General features: G+C 49.2%; 1 protein-coding gene across 3 annotated transcripts in view; it reads left to right on the top strand.

Moving 5' to 3' along the window:
• The window catches only part of SDK1 (sidekick cell adhesion molecule 1), an 893,742-nt gene that overhangs the window by 703,730 nt on the left and 172,226 nt on the right, over positions 1-17,786 (top strand). For all 3 annotated transcript variants that reach the window (XM_073886319.1, XM_073886318.1, XM_073886320.1), the window contains 3 exons: positions 1,882-2,029; positions 2,935-3,075; positions 7,664-7,845. In XM_073886319.1, coding sequence (XP_073742420.1) covers positions 1,882-2,029; positions 2,935-3,075; positions 7,664-7,845 — 471 coding nt within the window. The remainder of the gene's footprint in view (positions 1-1,881; positions 2,030-2,934; positions 3,076-7,663; positions 7,846-17,786) is intronic.

The raw sequence follows: 17,786 nt of genomic DNA, 5'->3' as shown, positions 1-17,786 counted from the left end.
CTTCTCTACACCCTCGCCTGCGCATGCCATTTCTGCTTTCTTTATAGTAGCCATCCCCATGGTTGTGAGGTGGATCTCCCTGTGGTTTTGACTTGCCCCACCCCCAGCTTTACAGAGGAAGCTCAAACAAAAGTGAACAGCAGTCAGCAGAAGAGCGCAGTCAACTGTGACCACTATGCATCCATTGTCTTCCAAAGGAAAACTGTATCTCTGCTGGAGTGTGGCTTGGCAGGGAGAGGTGCTGCTCCCCACCAGCAGTTACATGGATGCAAGGGAGGGCTCTTGCATCATCCATGTGGACAAATGGCTCTTCCCTGTAGGGGAGCCTGCTTAGCAAACCAGACCACCATGAGCTGTCTGATGCTTCTAGAAGGGTCCCAGCACAAAAAAGAGAAATCAGTGTGAGGTTTTCCGTAGTTCACCGGGGATGTACACGTTGCACTTTTAAGGAAACAAAGAGCGGGGGATCCTCGTCAACCGTAGATTACCTATATCGCTGAAAATCAAAAGCCAAGAACACTGAAATGCCCAGCTGGTGCTAAGGACTGCATTCCCAGAAAGCCATTTTTGGAAGCAGCTTTATTTGAAATAATTAAAAAGATTCAGCCTTTGTAGCCCAACTGGCATCCTGCTCCAGAGCAGCGTAACTTTTTGTCGAGGAATCCAGCTAACAGACTCCAGCTTCGTGGTAGACGGCTCGGCATGAGAGCCAACACAAGTTGCCCTTGAGAGGCTCATTTCATTTTGGAGCAGCCTGTGGTTACTTCTTGGTGACTCCTAAGGAAGCAGCACGCATTTCCGATGAGCCCCCGGCACAGACTTGTGAATCCTCATAGTTAGGTCTTTAGGTTTTTGCCGAAGTGGCAGTGATCCTGCGTGTGGAGGGCACCCACGGCCGGTGTCCGCCACAATCCGATCGCTGCCCGACGCCATAGTGGAAATCATGGCTCTCCTCTCTCTGACTGTCTCCAGCATGGGTGAAAGGGATTTGGGCACCACTTCCAAGGAAGAAACAGATGGTTTGATTTCCACAAGAACCCCTTCCTCACAATTTCACCTCACCAATAACTTGAAAATGCAGCTCAGGCATCATGACAATTCCAAATGAGAAGTGACAGTGGGTGTTCAAAGTCATTGCCAGGTCTTGTTCCATTCCAGGGCATCATTCTACTAAATGATCGGGCCAGAAAGCATGTTTCAACTCTGCACCAAAAAAAAATCCCACAAAGGTGTGGGAGCCCAGCAGAATCCTCTGAAGCCTTGCAGGCAAGAGCCCATTTGGCTGACAGAGTCGCTATACCTGCCGGAAAGCTGGGTGCAAAGATAGTCTAAACTAGCTGCGAATTCCATTACGTCTCTCTCCAGCCAAAGCCACTGAGGGGTGCGGTGCTGTAATGGGCCGCCACGCAGATGGGTTGCAAAATGCACAGCCCATCTGTCTTTATCATGCTCATTTCCTCTTTTATTAAAATGTTAATGAATATAGTTTTTATTTATCATTTGGTGACATGTGCGGCATCCTTTTCTGGGAGACAAATCTGCAATCTGCCTCACCGTGTGAGCTGACAGGGAACACGGGAATGAGGAATATTTTGGTTCTGTTCAAACTGCCATATGCAGATTGAAGGAAAAGCCATTTTACTTGCTGACAGCAGCGTGAGGACGATGGGCAGTCTTGGGGCTCAGGGTCAGGCCCAGTGGCTACCGGAAGCTAGCCACATGGCCACGAGCCTTGGTTTCCACTTCTGTGGAATGGGGATAACCACTCCATCTGCCCAGGAAAGCAAATGAGAGAACTTATGGAAATGTAGTTTGCATTCCCTTATTATTATTCAGACATGTGCCTGTATGGTTCTGAATTCCTTTTGCTCATTCTTTCAGACTCTCCATGGAAAGTACATCTGTCAAACGTCGGTCCCGAGATGACAGGCGTCACCGTGCGCGGCCTGACTCCAGCTCGCACCTATCAATTCAGGGTGTGTGCCGTGAATCAAGTGGGCAAAGGCCAGTACAGCGCAGAGACAAGCAGGTGTGTGATCGCGCAGCCCGCAGTGGGGACGCGGGGCAGCTTGGGCCCAGAAGCAAGACCAAGCATCCAGTTAGGAGGAGGAGGTTGATGGAAGGAATCAACCTCCGTCCCTTAGGGATAGTGGCAAAAACGTGCGCAGGAGAGACTAGAAGGAAGAGAGAAACACGGTCACTTGTGTGTCAGACGAGCTGATTTTCCTTCATTGCTCTGAGGGAAGTTTCTCCGACTTCCGTGGTGCTCTGGCTGTGCCAACACAAGGCGTTCCTGAGAGCACAGCCCCCTGTATCGAGGAGATGAGGCGCTGACCGTGTCTTCGTGCCCTCTGTCCACCCGGACTTCCGGCAGAACGGGAGCTGGTGCCGCCATCTTGACAAGCAAGCGTCTGGCAGGGCACGGCATGCTCCGGAGTGGTCCTGACGTGGGACCATGGCTTCACCCCGTTTCAGTGTGCCCTCCCCAACCAACCTGAGCATTCACTGGGCCCAAATAGTTGAAGAATTGAGACCTAAGTGACTTTTTTCAAAATGTGGGCGTTTGGTATGAGAAATATTGAAAGAGCCAAAGAAAAAAATGATTTGGAAGGTGTCTCAGGCTGTGGGCCGGCAGCCTGGCTCACTCAGGCTTGTAATCCCTTCCCAGAGTGGAGGTGCTGTGGGTTATCCAGACAGAATAAGGTCACCTCCTGTGTCTTCCTGGTTGCTGGCTATACTGATTCTCTATTATGTTGATTTGCTGTACCTATTTCATGCATGTCCTTTGAGTTTGATCAGCTGTGTGCTTTGCTTTGTTCATCACTTGATTTTGGTAAATAGTTAGGCTCCAGATTCAGCCAGACAGAGAATGCAAATGGGGACCGTTTGTCTCGGATGCTGATCTCTCTTTCCCTCCCCATATTCTATTTCTAGGTTGATGTTACCTGAAGAGCCACCCAGTGCTCCCCCAAAGAATATCGTGGCCAGTGGGCGTACCAATCAGTCCATCATGGTCCAGTGGCAGCCACCCCCAGAAACAGAGCACAATGGGGTGCTGCGTGGGTACATCCTCAGGCAAGTAGCCTGTGTTTGGCCATTTTTAGACTGTCATTATAAAGAGTCGGGGCTGTATTGCTGGGATTGCAAACTCAAAGGTCTATCGGAGCCCAACAGTAATCAAGAGAATCAGGCCAGTGTCATACTCTAGGGAGTGGTGGGGACTGTGGCAAACAAGCAACTGTGGGCGGTCTTGCAGGGGCAGCCTCTGCATATCCAACCATAGCATGTCCACATATGTATCAGTGGTTGCATTTTGGTAGAAGAATGAAGAAGGATATTATAAGTTTGCGTCAAGCTATGCTATTCATTCCAAATCTTTTCTTTCTGTTTTAGTTTTTACCAGGGGCATGCATTATTAATAGAATAATTTTTAATTAATAATAATGCAGTTGGTTTCATTGCTGGCCAGTTGTTACCACGCTAGCTCCTGTGTTGTTCAGTATTGCCAGGTTTTCTAGTGTTTCAAAAAAATTTTTAAAAATCTAGCTTTTTACACGTGATCTCACGGTTTCTAAACGTTGGAAATGAAGTCAGTACGTTTTGAAACAAGAGCAGGCCAAATTCACACCTCCACAGACCGGATATGGCCTAACAGGTGGCCAGTTTTCTTGCTCTGCCTTACAAGGGGCAGTCAGGCTTCTAAGAACATTGAGAGGACTCTACAAGAACTTGGCTGGGTTAGAGAGAAGAAATCTGTTTTGCCAAAACGACTGCTAATCTTGAAATTGCACCAAATGTGATAATTGCAGTGGTTTGTTGTTGCAAGTAGTGAACAGGAAAAAGTAAAGCAATATTAAAGGGTATTTATGAAATCTCTTCTCACAGATGGTACAGCCACGGACGTATTTGTTCCACGACATGCACTTTGTCTCCCTCCGCAGCCTTATGAGGCAAGAGCCGTGGGTGTCCATCACTACCTTCCTCCCAGTGCCAGGCCCGTGCCCTTGCTGAGCTTGTGGTCAGCAAATACTGGGTTAACAGAGGTCGAAAGGGGCTAAATGTAATGTCTTAGTTACAAAAGTGTAGCTTCTTTAGCTCTGTGCTCTTTGCATATGGAGGACTGCTCCTTCCAGTATCTATTGATGTAATCATCCACTCCTGGTTTAACACACCTTTATCCACATGCCCGTCTTATTAGCCCATCACAACCACTTCACTACTCTTCTCAAGTCTTCCTCAAGCATGTGAATTATCCTCTCAACACAAGCTGGATCATTATCTACCTGAAGTGGTTTAAATGTGGCCGTCCCTCGGGATACATGAGGGCTGGAGGACTGGAATCAGCACTTGGGGCCCCTTTGGTCACTCTGCCCCCAAGTGCACTCCCCCCTTTCAACAGGAGACTCTGAACTGGCCCCTTTGGGCAAGGGGCACCTGTGGGCTCAGGGCAGTTACCAGTTCCCTCCCGAAAACAGGCTGGGGCTTCCCACTGCACACAGGCCCAGATCTCCTGTCCGTTCGTGCCACTCGCCCCTCATTCCAGCTGTCACTCATGTCCCATGCTCGTCAGCTAATGAAAATAGTTTCCTTGCCCTCCCCACATGGCCCTACACACGCTTGGCATCCCGGCTGCCTCCGCCTCGTCTTGAGCACACAGAGAAGGTTCCTCAGGCTCCAGCTGCCAAGTAAGGACTTTAAAAGTCAACCCACAGAACCAAGCTCGGGGCCAGGACTTTTATAATAAAATCTCTCTGATGTTACAAGGCCCCATCAGGAACTGCACGTTTCTCTATTTTGTGGGATTATCACCATTAAAAGGATTTTGTGTGATGGTGTCAAGTGCTGGGAGAGAGGGCGTCTGTATTTGTAGGGGTTTAAATCAAGAAAGTCATAAAACAAGGGTGCGCTACCCAAGGCCTGTGAATTTCAAAGTTTTCAGAAATTAAAGACCCATGCCAAAATGAATTTGCTTGGAAACATTTCCGAATAATCCTCTGGTCTGCAAATCAGCTCTGTTTGCAACTGTGTATCCTCCAGGGCTCAAGTGTGTGTCAGAGGCACAGCAGAATCCACGAAGAAACAAAATGGAAATAAATCACTGTTTTGGCTCCAGCCGTAAGAAGTAGTTAGGATGTGTGCACAGTAATAAAATATTTATAATAATGGGCAGGGTGCTTCTTTGAGAGGAGCATAGGGGTTATGTCCTTTAAAAACATTCTCCTGTTTATTTCCGTATAAAAAAATCATCTTACTCTGTCTGAGACAGTCTCCCGGGCAACATATCCCACCAGTCAGGGGACGATGCCCTGCACTTTCCTTATTAATTGTGACCTTCCCAGATATCCTGTGAATATTACAAAAACACCCTGAGCCACAGGTCAGAATGGACCAACCTGCCTGCTGCAGAAAGGAGGGCAGCCCGTTTCCAAGACGCGAATCCTGTGGTTTGTTTGGCGCGATTGTATGAACAGGGGTGTAGGAGAGGATGCGGCTGAGTGTCTTGGCTTAGCATCCTTCCTAGATGGGCAGTGTTTCCAAACCAGAAATATTTACAGCGGGCTTTACACTGTCACCGGCTCTCTGGCACCCATTGTTTCATTTTATTCTTGCGACAACCCTGTGAAAGGCCATTATGATGATGTCATTTTTGGGAGTTAAAAACCAGGGCTCAGAGACGTTAAGACTTTGCTTGAGGCCACGCAGCGCGTCAGTCTTCTTCCCAACCTAAGCCTTCTGGAGCTAACTTCTTTGCTTTTCCCTGGAATGTGTGTTGTGTAGTGATGGGTCCACACTGATGAGCTCTTCTTAAGCGATTGTGCCCAGCACGCGCCATGTTGGTTGTAAATGGTCCTGGGCACCATTCACATGCCAGGTGACCCTGGGTGTGGGGCCGATGCTTACCTTCTTCCAAATGGCTCATTGTCTCAGTGCTATTTATTTTGTAGACGGGGAATTTAAGGGGGAATATCTGGCACGTGGGTTACTTGATGCCAGGCCTCTCCCTGTGGGCCACCTTGAAGACCATGCCGTCATATAAACGAACCTAACCCCCTGCTAGGAAGCGCACCCACACTTGCTGCGTGCAGGCAGTTCAGTAAAGGAATATCAACTCAGTAGGTGTCAGAAGCGGATGGACTATGAGGCAAAAATGCGGGGTGAGACATTAGCCTTCACTTTTGCCCGCCACAGAGGAGCATGGCCATCCCCCCACGGCCCCGCGCCCCCCGCCCCACGAGCTGCTGCTTTCAGGAAGAAGGAGGCAGGGGGCCTGGAACCTTCCTGCTGTGCAGTGCTGCCTGCTCTTGACCCTGTGTCTTCCCACCACACAGGCCTCGCCTGTACAGTCTACAGCAACAGGAGCTCTTTCTGCCCTCAGAAAATCCAGATTTTCACCAAGACCCTTTTACTGCCTTCCCCGTACTTCCACACCATATGTGTAGTTGCCATTCTCTCATGGAAGGGCCTGAATCTGGGGGGTTCTTCTTTCTCCTGATGGCAGCAGCCTGGCACGGCCTTCCCCTTTGTGCACCGGCGTTGCGCCCGGGACGGCGCAGGGAACAGGGCATCCTCTGCAGCCTGCGGTGGTGCTCAGTGTTGGTGGGGAACCGGACCCCAACCCGCCGTCAAGGGTCCCCTCGGTCAGTGTCCCCTCCGTCTTCACCCTTCCCCCTCATCAGACGAGGCCCCGTCTTCCCGAGGCAAAGAACTGCTGCTTGGACAGGATTTGGGTGTTTTTGAAGCCGCGGGATGACCAAGGCAGGTCCTCCCAGCACATGCCCCTCGCTCAGCCCCGGGAAACCAATCCGCTTGTAAAAACAAAATCAGGAAAAACATTTGCTCTTCCAAATAACGCTACAAAAGTCCTTCCGTAGCACACATGGCAATTTCCTAATTTATACATTTTCTAAGTCCAGAGTCGTGTATGTCACTTTTTAAAATAAATACAACTTTAGATTTATGTCTTTTGGTGGGGGGGGCAGTGAATTATTCTCTTTACACGTTTCCTCTTTTAACATCAAGGTAAAATTGGTCTGTAACCCTGTATTAGTATCAGATGTACACCTTAATAATTCACTTTGTATACACTGCAGAGTATTTGCCCCCGGTAAGTCTGGCCACCGCCTGTCACCATACAATTAACCCCTTCACCCACTTCGTCTGGGAAACTCCCCTACAGAGCAGCCTGTCCTGTAGCGATGGACTAGTACTGGAGAAGCGGGAACACCCTTTAGAGCCACTCGTTTTGGTGCTGGGACCCACATGAACAAATCTAGAAGCCCAGATGGAAGAGGAGACCAAGGGGCTTCTCTGCTTCTCCCCACATTTCAGAGCCGTGGGAGGAGAGCATTGCTCCCAAGTTGTCATGTACGGCAACACCCCGGCAGAAATCATGGCTGGAACTTTTGGTACTAAGTCACTGTGCTCCCCGGATGAGTTACACTTAAAAAGCCATCACTTTTCCTTAACCGTTTTGCCCAGCGCTTATAATCACTGTGAGACTCAACGACCCCTTTTTGGAATGGTTGGCTTAGGAAGCCGTGTTGTCTGGGGCTGACCTCTGGCTTCACTCTCGTCTATTTACTTCGTTTCCCTCCAACTGCACGGAGCGAGCGCGTGTGCGCCTGCTGCCTGTTTCCAGCCGTTTCTCCCTGCTCTGCTGCAGGTACCGCCTGGCAGGCTTGCCGGGAGAACACCAGCAGCGCAACATCACCAGCCCAGAGGTCACCTACTGCCTGGTGACAGAGCTGATCATCTGGACGCAGTATGAGATCCAGGTGGCAGCCTACAATGGGGCGGGCCTGGGCGTCTTCAGCAGGGCCGTGACCGAATACACCCTCCAAGGAGGTAAGCTTGCCTTCCTGCACAGTTGCCCGGTCTTTGCTGGGGAGCAGGACACGCCGGGTTTGTCTGGAGCGTGGTAGAAGTGAAAATAAAGGGCCCAAGCCTCTCGGGGGCGATGAGAAGGAAATTCATCACTCACGTTATTCAGTCTCTCTATTCTTAAACAATAGCTATATTATGTAAGGACACAGACAACATTCTCGCTGCTGTCTTCCGGGTGGTAACGCACCCTTCAGCTAGTGCATGTGCTCTCAGAAAGATCATGCCACCGCCTGTTTCTAAATAGAGCAATGGTGCGATTCACAGTAAAGCTCTCCCTGGAGTCCCAGGCAATACCGTGGATGCTCTTCAAAGAGAGGGCTTATTTAGAATTTTGTGTTTAGTACTGCACGGTGATTACTGGTAAAGGAATTTACAACTTGGTGCATTTTTTTTGTTTTGTTTTGTTTTGTTTTTTAGTTACACAAGCCAAACAATTTACTAAATTGGTAAAAATCCCTCCCCACGCCCACCCTCCCCAAAATGGCCAGGCAGAATGACAGAGAGCCGGTGGGTCCTATCTTCGTAGGCTATACCCCAACCCCATCATTTTAAGGCTGACCCCTGCTGTCTTCTGGAGGACCTGGGTCTCAGCCGCAGGAAGGCTCGGCAGGAAAAAGTGGACCCTGTCTTGGAGCGGCTGCGTGTGCCCACAGCACCCCGGTCCTGGTCCAGGGAAGCAATTCCCCACAAAATGGGCAGCTCCTCTCATTCAGCACTTTTAGCCTCTGCCGACTCACAGGTGTGAGTTTATTTGCTTAGGCGTTTTTATAGCCACCAGGCCTTGACCTTTTTCAAATGATAAGGTTTCCAACTGCCCACTTCTCTCCCCAAATCATGCCAGAGACCTAATGTTCCTTGATATTACATACTATTTATATCACCCCTTATCGATTGGCTGTCTGTCATCATCTGTAAGTCCATAAAGCCTCTTTTATAAATGAAACCTAGTTAGTTCTGCTTCCACAGGGAAATATTTCACTGGCAGGAATACTTAAAATGCAAGACAGCCAGGAAGGACCCGCTCATCTGCACGTGAGGCTTGATTTCTCATGGGAAAGTGGAGACAGCTGAGCACCTGGACAATGAATGCTTGCTTTAATTCGTCTACTTGATAAAATAACAATAAATTTGGAAATACTTAAAATAATGAATATTGCCATTAACAATCCTCTATTGCTGTTAACTGTGACTGCTTCATTTTGGTCCTGGAGCATCTGAGTCCTGCGCCAGGCATGAGGAGGATGAGCCTGCCGGTGGGTGTGCAGGCGAGCCGGCGGGGGGGAGCCCCAGCAGCCACAGGGGCTCCGGGCCGGAGGGCAGTGATTTCACCATGAGTTGACGGGTTTCCTGCTGAGCTGATGCTGGCCACGAGAGGGGCGGGCTGGTATGTTTGGGCGCTGCTTCATCGTTTTTAAACTAGCGTTACCTCTGTCCCCCGCAAGAGCCTCGCAACAGCACCCTGTGCGTGGGACTGGGCGTGAGAACCGGAGGGGCCTAGCCCCTCCTCGGAGTGCTGGCAGGGCACCGGCTCGAACAGGGTAGATTTGGTTTGCAGCCACTCACGCATAAGGGAACTGAACACTGGCTAGCTAGAGCTTAGCTGCTCTGAAACGCCAGGGTGCCGGCCTAGGCGGAGGTGACAGGTGGGCAGGCTCCCACTTCTGGGATGGAAAGACTGAGGATGCTTCTGCTGGGTGCAAGGATTCGCTTTCCTCCGCTAGGTGAGAACCTGGCGTCTCAGCTCTCTGCGCAAGTATGGTTCATAGTATCGCTCTTTTTTTAAACTCTGAATGAGCTGATGTCCCTGATTGATGCCCTATGTGTAGTTTCCCCATCCGTATCTCAGCTTATGCAGCTGGGTCGTCTTCCTTTGTCTGGGCGTTGCATGGCTGGTGTTGGAGCCCCGAGCCCGAAGCCCCTGCAGGTCTCAGGGGTACCCAGGGGAATGGTCATAATTCACATCTTCCCTCCCTGCAGGCATTTCTGCTTCGACGGTGCTCCCTCCTAACCGGCGTGGGCATAGGAAACACGGGCGTCTTTGTCCTCCTTCTGGGGGACACGAGCCCTCTCCTCTAGCCATGTTTTAGGCTCTTCCTGGGTGCTCACGTGACTGTAACACCCTAGGGAAAGGACCCCGTGCTTCTGGAATGCAGTGGGTCTTTTCCGGCTGTTTCCAGACCCTGCTGTACACTTCATCCTACACCCAACCCTTGGTCACCCGATAGAACTTCTCAGACTTGCAACAGCCTCTGAGTCTTCACCAGGAAGCACCATCCACCCTGACCCTCCTTTGTTTGAGGGGCAAGCCTGGGCCCCAGGATAAATCAGGGGTGAGACCTTTGTTGACCACAGCATTGGGATACTGTCCCTTGGGCGTGCTTGGTGCTTGACAGGTGTCGGCAGGGGTGCACGTTCAGGGAAGGCAGCCAACCCCATGCCTGCCGTGCACTGCCGCTGTGCAGGTCCAGCCCTGCTCCCCGGGAGCGTCACCCCACAGCTGAACAAAGGGGAACCAGCTTGTAAATTCTGTCCCTGAATCAATGTTCCCACCCAAGACAGGACACACATAAGAGAGGATTTAGGGGCACCTGGGTGGCTCAGTCGTTAAGCATCTGCCTTCGGCTCAGGTCATGGTCTCAGGGTCCTGGGATCGAGCCCCATATCGGGCTCCCTGCTCCATGGGAAGCCTGCTCCTCCCTCTCCCTCTCCCACTCCCCCTGCTTGTGTTCCCTCTCTCGCTGTGTTTCTCTCTGTCAAATAAATAAATAAAATCTTTAAAAAAAAAAAAAAAGGATTTAGACGTGTGGATGGAAAGAACCGGGGAGTGGGGGCAGGGGACCTGGTCTGGAGCAGGGTCCCGATAAAAAATGATCTGATTAAAAGGTGAGGCATTAGGAAGAAAAATGGCAACAGCAGGGGCCATGAATAATTTAGGGAGACGATGATGGAGAGCAAGGGTTTGTGAGCTGTCTTCCCGCACGTGCTTGCTCACATCTGTCCAGAAGCAGCCCTTTCTTGCTAGTCCATCAAGGCCTGACTCCATAGTTGCTACTTACCTGCTTTCAAGAAACACATCAAGTTCTGTGAGCCGCAAGTTCCCCATTGTAAAATTATAACCTGTAACACCGTCTGCCTGGGCTGTTTCACGGGCGGGTGTGAGAGAAGACAAGGGCAAGGCCTGGAAAGCCCTGAGCTCCTACACAAATACCCGGTTGCTGTGCTGTCCCCATTCCGCCTTCCAGGGCAACGCCAGGCGTCTACTTCCTATTTGAATCTTCCTGCAGGGGCAGTCGTACCGAGAGAAACGGGCTCAATCTCTCTGCCAATAGGAAAACGTCAAGAAGTGATGGGAGCACCTACTGCAGACCCAGTGTCGCAGGATGGGCCCCGGCCCCGAGAGTGGGGAAGACACTGGACATGCTGTCAATCCTGGGGACTTGCGGCCTAGCCCAGGAGGGGGACTAACATCTGTGACAGAGGAGCACGAACTACCAACGAAGCCAGCCTTGCTCGGGTGTGGTTGCTCCCCTTCCGTCCACAAGATCCATGTGACTAGCGTGCTTCCAAGACTTGCCAGCCAGGAGACTCAGAGGAACCTGCCGTCGATGTGGAAAGGGGCTTTCTTGGGATCTACATGGTGGGACCGCAGCAGAGGAGTTAGGGTTCCGCTGTCCACAGTGGTTGGAAATGGGGTCCAGCTGGTAACAGCTGAAACAAAATGGAGGGGTGTTTTTATTTCCTCCCATCAAGAGTGGGCCTTGGGCTGCATGGGGTCTTAGTGGCAGCTCCATGGTCCCCAGAGAGTCAGGCTCCTTCTTTTCGTTTTGCCGTCTTTAGCGTTTGCCTCATGGCTGCGAGCTGGCTACTGGGATGCCGGCTGTCGGGCCCACATTCTAGAAGGAGAAAGAGAGAGGGTTATGCCTGTGGCCAACTATGCAGGTGTGCCCGTCTTTGAAGAACTTTCTTAGAAGTTCCATCTGCTGTTGACTTAAGCTTACAATTCATGGAATATCTCTGTGCCAGAAAGTCTGGTGCTCTCTCGGCTGGATACATTTCTGCCCGTTGCTAAGAAAGGAAGGGGGACAGTTAGTGGAGGGCAGCTAGCTAGCAGTTTCTGCCTTGCTTTCTACCTCGACTCCTGCTGAGGAGTCAAATGCAGAGGATATGCAATTTCTAGACGTAAAATCGTGTGACCTTCTGTCTCACGGCTGGCTACATGCAGAGGGCCTCATGATCCTTCGGAATTGCCCACGTAAGAATTAGCAGATACCAGCCCCACGGTTCCTTGGGCCCCTAGCCTCGGGGCCTCAGCTCGTGGTCTGTTTGGGCGCCAGCTGAATGTGCTTGTGGCCACTGGGGCCCCTCTCCTTGGGCTTGGGGTGACCCACAGCTGCTAGTGCCGTGTGTTGACCAAGCCTGTAGGACTGAGCTGGCCCTTGCAGCTGGAAAGATAATAATTTCAATGCCTGTATATTAGAGGGGAAGAGAATAGCTCATAAAATTAATTATTTGTCAGCCTAATTTGGAAAATTATTGCAACATATATGCACATAATTCTGGAGTCTGTCAGGACTCCACAGAAACAGCAGGAAGCATCCGGGCTTCGGGAAGAATAAAGCTTCCGGCCAGCCTGCCTGATTTTTCCTCCTCCCTTCAACCAAGCGGCAAGCCTCATCCATCAGGGGAAATGAGATATAATTTGTCCTGACTTTAATAAGCTCTTTGGATTTAACTCCTCTTGAGAAAGCATCAGAACGCCAAGGAGAGATGGTGTGGCCCGGCCACCGTGAGGCAGTGTGTGACATGGTGGCCGGTCATTCTCAAAGAGAACTCAGGAACGTCCAGCCTCGGCCTGGGGGACAGAGCCAAGCGCGTGCAGGTGGCCCTTGCTGGCACCCACAGCAGACGTGGAGCGATGGGCAAGTGTTGGCTCCAGGGGCAGGGAGCACCCACCCGCTGCTGGGTGCACAGGTTGGCTCTCGAGTGTATTTCCTTCACAGAAGCTCCGGAAGGACAATGAGCTGGTCATCCGTACCTTGAGTTCAACACAATGGGCTATCGGTCCCTGAAGTAATTTAAACCTACTGTTCATCTGTCACATGGCCCATTTTTCTTTTCAATCCCATCTATTATTGAGATCTATTAAAAATGTCTGATTTGTCTACTCGGGCTCTTTGCATTCTCAGCGTGAGCTAACACCTTGGACGTGTGGGGATTCTTTAATATAAACTTTCTCACCCCCCCGCTCTCCATACGCCCCCCCATCCACCATTCTGTCATTGTCCTGTCTGCCAGTCCCATTGAATAGATCTTCTTAGCAGTGCTTGCCTGACCTTTCCTGCTCCAGGCGTTTTAAAATGCGACATATTAACTTACAAATCGAGCAGCAGAACTCTAAGGCAGTCCCAGCCACATGAACTTTCCAAGGGGGTGAGAGGAAAGGTCCCGCCTGCCACAGGAGCTGCGGCCTAAAATCTGGCTCACATGGAACCCGCTCGTCAAATCTCCATCATGATTACCCAAAATGAAATGGAAAATAACTTAAATTGACTCAGGAATTTCTTTCAAGATGCTCTGGAAATCAATATGCTTTCGGTTGTGAGTGGAAAAAGCCACAGCATGTAAGTTCTTCATAACTAAACGCCCAGTATAATTACAAGCATTTTTCTTACTGCCAATGTCGACGTCAGCAACTTTCCTATCATTTAGGAGGAGGAGAGCACTGTAGTCATCTGAAGCAATGAGGGGTCCAAATCCCAACACTGATGCAGTGATTGGTTCCCAAATTCAGGTTTTATTAAAAAACAGTTCAACTCCCCGCCAGAGACCCATGCAGATGCAGTGTGACCATGGGGTTCTCAAGTGAGCCTGAGCATGGGATCCTGCTGGAGCATGAGTGTGAGAGATGACCACCAAATCCTAAAATACTCCCGTGTAGACGAGCAAACTTCCACCCGTTTCTTAACTGTGCTCACAAAGATGCAGATGTTGGTTTTTCTGTAAAGGGTCCAAAGACAAATTATACTATAAATCATCATTTTGAGCATGCCAAGGTTTTAAATTTTTTCTGGTTTTATTTCTTTGTCATTTTTCTTCCTGTAACAGGCATTTTTGTGCTGTAATGATTTATTCTGGTTTCAGAACATTACCTTCTAATGAAAGAGAAATATTTCACATTTAAAGAGAGATGGAAAAAAATACCGGGTTATCCACATCTCTAAAACATTAGTAAAAGCTCCTAAATGTTCACTTGGGCTTTGAAAGGTTTTCTAAAGTAAGGATTATAAATGAACACTCTGTTTGCAAGCTTCATTCGCATCTCCTCTTGGGAAATTCTCAATGTGGCATAAATGACATTGCACAAAAGATTGGTTTCTCAATCCTTAAGACTTTCTAGGCCTCAGCCTGCACTACAGAAGAGGATAATGTAGTAGATTTTCCCAGAATCACCTACAACATTAAGAACTGTACAAAATGATGTGGGATGTTCCATTAGGAATGGGCTCGATTCGGTCTTTTAGAATTTTCAGGGAAGGAAAGGTTAGGATAGGAAACTAGCATTTTGGAGGAAGCCACTCTATATGAGATTTTGTTGTCCCCTGCTATGTGTGAGCATGCCATGCCTCACCCTGGTCACCCCCCCGGCAGTCGTGAGAGACAGGTGTCACTGCTCCTATTTCACAGAGAAAAATGGGAGCTCCAGGAGGTAACTAACTTGCCCAAAGTCACATAGCTGGAAAATGCTGGAACTTGTGCTCTTTTCATTCTGCATGTATCAAACATGGACAAAAATTACTTCCAGATTTCTGGTGTAGCTTGAATATAGAATAGAAAACAGGCAAGATCTCATCTTATGTTCACACAGCAAGTGGATTTGCAGTGGTTTGTGGACAATTTGGACTGCAGTCTACAATAGGAAATCTATTTGACAATGAAACCCAGTACACACACACACAAACACACACACGCACAGGTGAAACAGAAGATTCATAAACCAGTAGTCACCCTTACACTGTGTGATGTTCTTTGATATTTTCTAACCTATTTCATTCTGTTTCATTCTCCCATTCTTTCACAAACGCTAGCTGTGACCACTAAATTGATTTCCTGGTCTGCTAATGCATTTGTGACCTACAGTTTAAAGAACACTGAATTCAAGCGACATAGGGTGCTTGGTTCAGCTGATCTTGCATCCCTTTCAGAAGAGGGTCCCACTGGCCTGTAGGACAAATCAGGGTCCGCAAGGGAGACACCACTGAAGCCCACAATAAAAAACCGAACAGGGGTCTGAGTGAGGGCATGAGCGGGGTGACCCGCCTGGGTGCAGAGCCAAGATCTGGGGACTGGAGGAGGGTTCCAGCACCTGGATCTGTGCAGATGACCTCATGAGTGAGGAGAGTTTCCCAGGGGGAGACTTGCCCTTCAGTTGCCGCTGGAAGACACAAGGAAAAATCAAACCAGTCTTAAGTTGCTGTGACCAGCATATTATTTTGTCATGTACAGGATGGTCTTCCCGACAAGCCTGGAAACTCTTCGAGGGTGGGGGCTGTGTCCAATTTGTCTCTGCATCCCCAGCTCCAAGCACAATGCCTGATATGTAAATAAACAAGGCATAAATAGATCTCTGATTAAAGACAGATGCTCCTCATTTCTTCTTCAGTCTCCAATGCTATGTCAGTTTCATCTCCATATTCAGCATGACGCCCTCCCTTCTCTCCTGCTGCTTCTTATCTCGGAAGCTCCAACGAAAGCCCAGCACCCGCCTGCTCTGCCCCCACACATTGTCCCTCCCTAGCCTAAAAACCGGTCGCAAATGTTTTCTCCTCAATGCCTGACAAAAAAATTGGGGAAAATAAGTTCAGAAAGGGCCACACAATGTTTTTAAAGTTTTAAAGTATTTTTTTTTATTCAGGTCATTAATAAAAGATACTCGAGCTTATTTGTCCAAGATTTGTTATCCTAATAATGTGTTAGGAATGTTTAATGCAGTGAGAACATTCAGGTGTATCAAAACCACAAGAACTGTAACAACACAAGAACTCATCCACAGCCTGTAACAATCTGGAATTAAAGATAACACCCGACACACAAATTGTAATGTATACATCCATGCAGCAATGTGGAGCCAGTAATTCGTCCAAATAATGAGTTTGCTTCTCTCCCTATTTGAAAGGCAGAGACATTTAATTCTGTAGATTGCCAGGAGAACTAGATGCCCATGAATCCCCACTAAATTCTGGATAGACACCGCAGTCCTTAATATTTGAAATCATCCACTTTAAGGCTAATGAAAAACAGAGCGCGCAGTTGTGGTGAAGACTGAAGACACTGCGCCCCCCCAGCGCAGTGCGGGGGCACCCTCCAGAAGCTGCTGCCCAGCCCGCGACTCCATCCCCAGCGAATGGGTCCAAAGTGAGGAGACCGTTTCCCAGGCAAGGTGGCCCATGCCAGGCTGCCCCCCGGCACCCTGGAGGGCCATGAGAGATGAACTGTTTCTGCAGTAGCTCGCTGGCTTTCTGGGTTTATCTGTAACAGATAAGGCAGGGCTACTTTACTGTAATTTCATTCCATGCTAAGTTCAGCTGATTTCACAGCATCGTCAGGGGGCTGCCCAGCGCCGTCAGCCTGGGTTTGCCCCCGTCCGGTGGGGGTAAGAAGCAGGGTGCAGAAGGCAATCTTTGTCCTAGTACAGAGGCTCCTGTCCTGGGAGACTCCATGAATTCCTACAGTGCCACTTTGTTCACTTTGTCTGACGTGTTGTGAATCTCCACAACGTCAGATAGCCCTGTGGTCTCCACTGCTTCCTGTAGATTCACAGTGACCGTAAACCGGTTCTGCCCTTTACGTAGACTGAGTCACGATAGCACAGAATTTACTCAAGGGTGTTGCACGTAAGCTTTACAGAATCTGCATAATTTCGTTTGAGCAAAGAGCAGGAACGCTGTGTCTGAGAAGCTATGCCCACAGTAGCTGATGGGCCACCCATCTGGGTGCTGCGGGTGAGCCCCATGGCCTCGGAGGGCCCTTGCATCTCCTCCTCTGGTCTGCACAACTCGATCTGCACCATCAATAGGGTGCCTGGTCTGGCTCTTTGGAGCACCTAGGTGGCTCAATCGGTTAATCGTCTGCCTTCGGCTCAGGTCATGATCTCCAGGTCCTGGGATCAAGCCCCATGTCCAGTTTCCGGCTCAGCAGGAAGTCTGCTTCTCCTTCTCCCTCTGCCTCTCCCCCCTGCTCGTGCTCTCTCTGTCTCTCTCCCTCTCAAATGAATAAACAAAATATTTTTAAGAAATAAAAAAATAAATAAACAGACTTTCTTGGATAAGTAAATGGATGATTCCAAGTCAGGTCTCCAGCAGGTAATGCATAAGATGAGCCTGCAAGATCTTGACCTCTCAAAAAGCAAAGAAACTATCAAACACTAGGCAGGGCTTGTCAGACTCATGCCCACCTGGAGAGATTCCCACTAGTTAAAGATGGGAACCTATGAAAATCAGTACCACTAATAATTGCAATGAAGTGAAATGCTTCAAATACATTTCAGTCCATGGATTCATAACAGTATTGTTTTTAAGCCTCATTGGTCACCTTTGGAGAATGTAACAGAAACTATTGTATGCTGAATTTGTATAAGCCTTCCCAATCAAAACTCTCAAGATGTATAGGGAGATACTTGACTTGATTGGTGAACGTCATAGTTTTAATATCTGGTTTTATTCTTGAGATGGCTCCATTCAGACTGCATGCAGACTTTTAACCTCTTCAGATACATGGAAGTTACCATTGACGAGAAAGTATTTGCACAAGTAGCTGGTCACATATTTGAAGATTATCTATTACCTTTTCCCCAGTTAGGAGAAACTTCTTCCTTGCCATTAACTGGAATGCAGATAATTCAACCT

This window comes from Callorhinus ursinus, unplaced genomic scaffold, assembly GCF_003265705.2.
Source record: "Callorhinus ursinus isolate GAN/ISIS: 27379988/994484 unplaced genomic scaffold, GSC_fseal_2.0 scaffold70, whole genome shotgun sequence".
Lineage (NCBI taxonomy): Eukaryota > Metazoa > Chordata > Mammalia > Carnivora > Otariidae > Callorhinus > Callorhinus ursinus.
The sequence above is the reverse complement of the archived record's forward strand: the minus strand, read 5'-3'. Positions and strand labels throughout refer to the sequence as shown.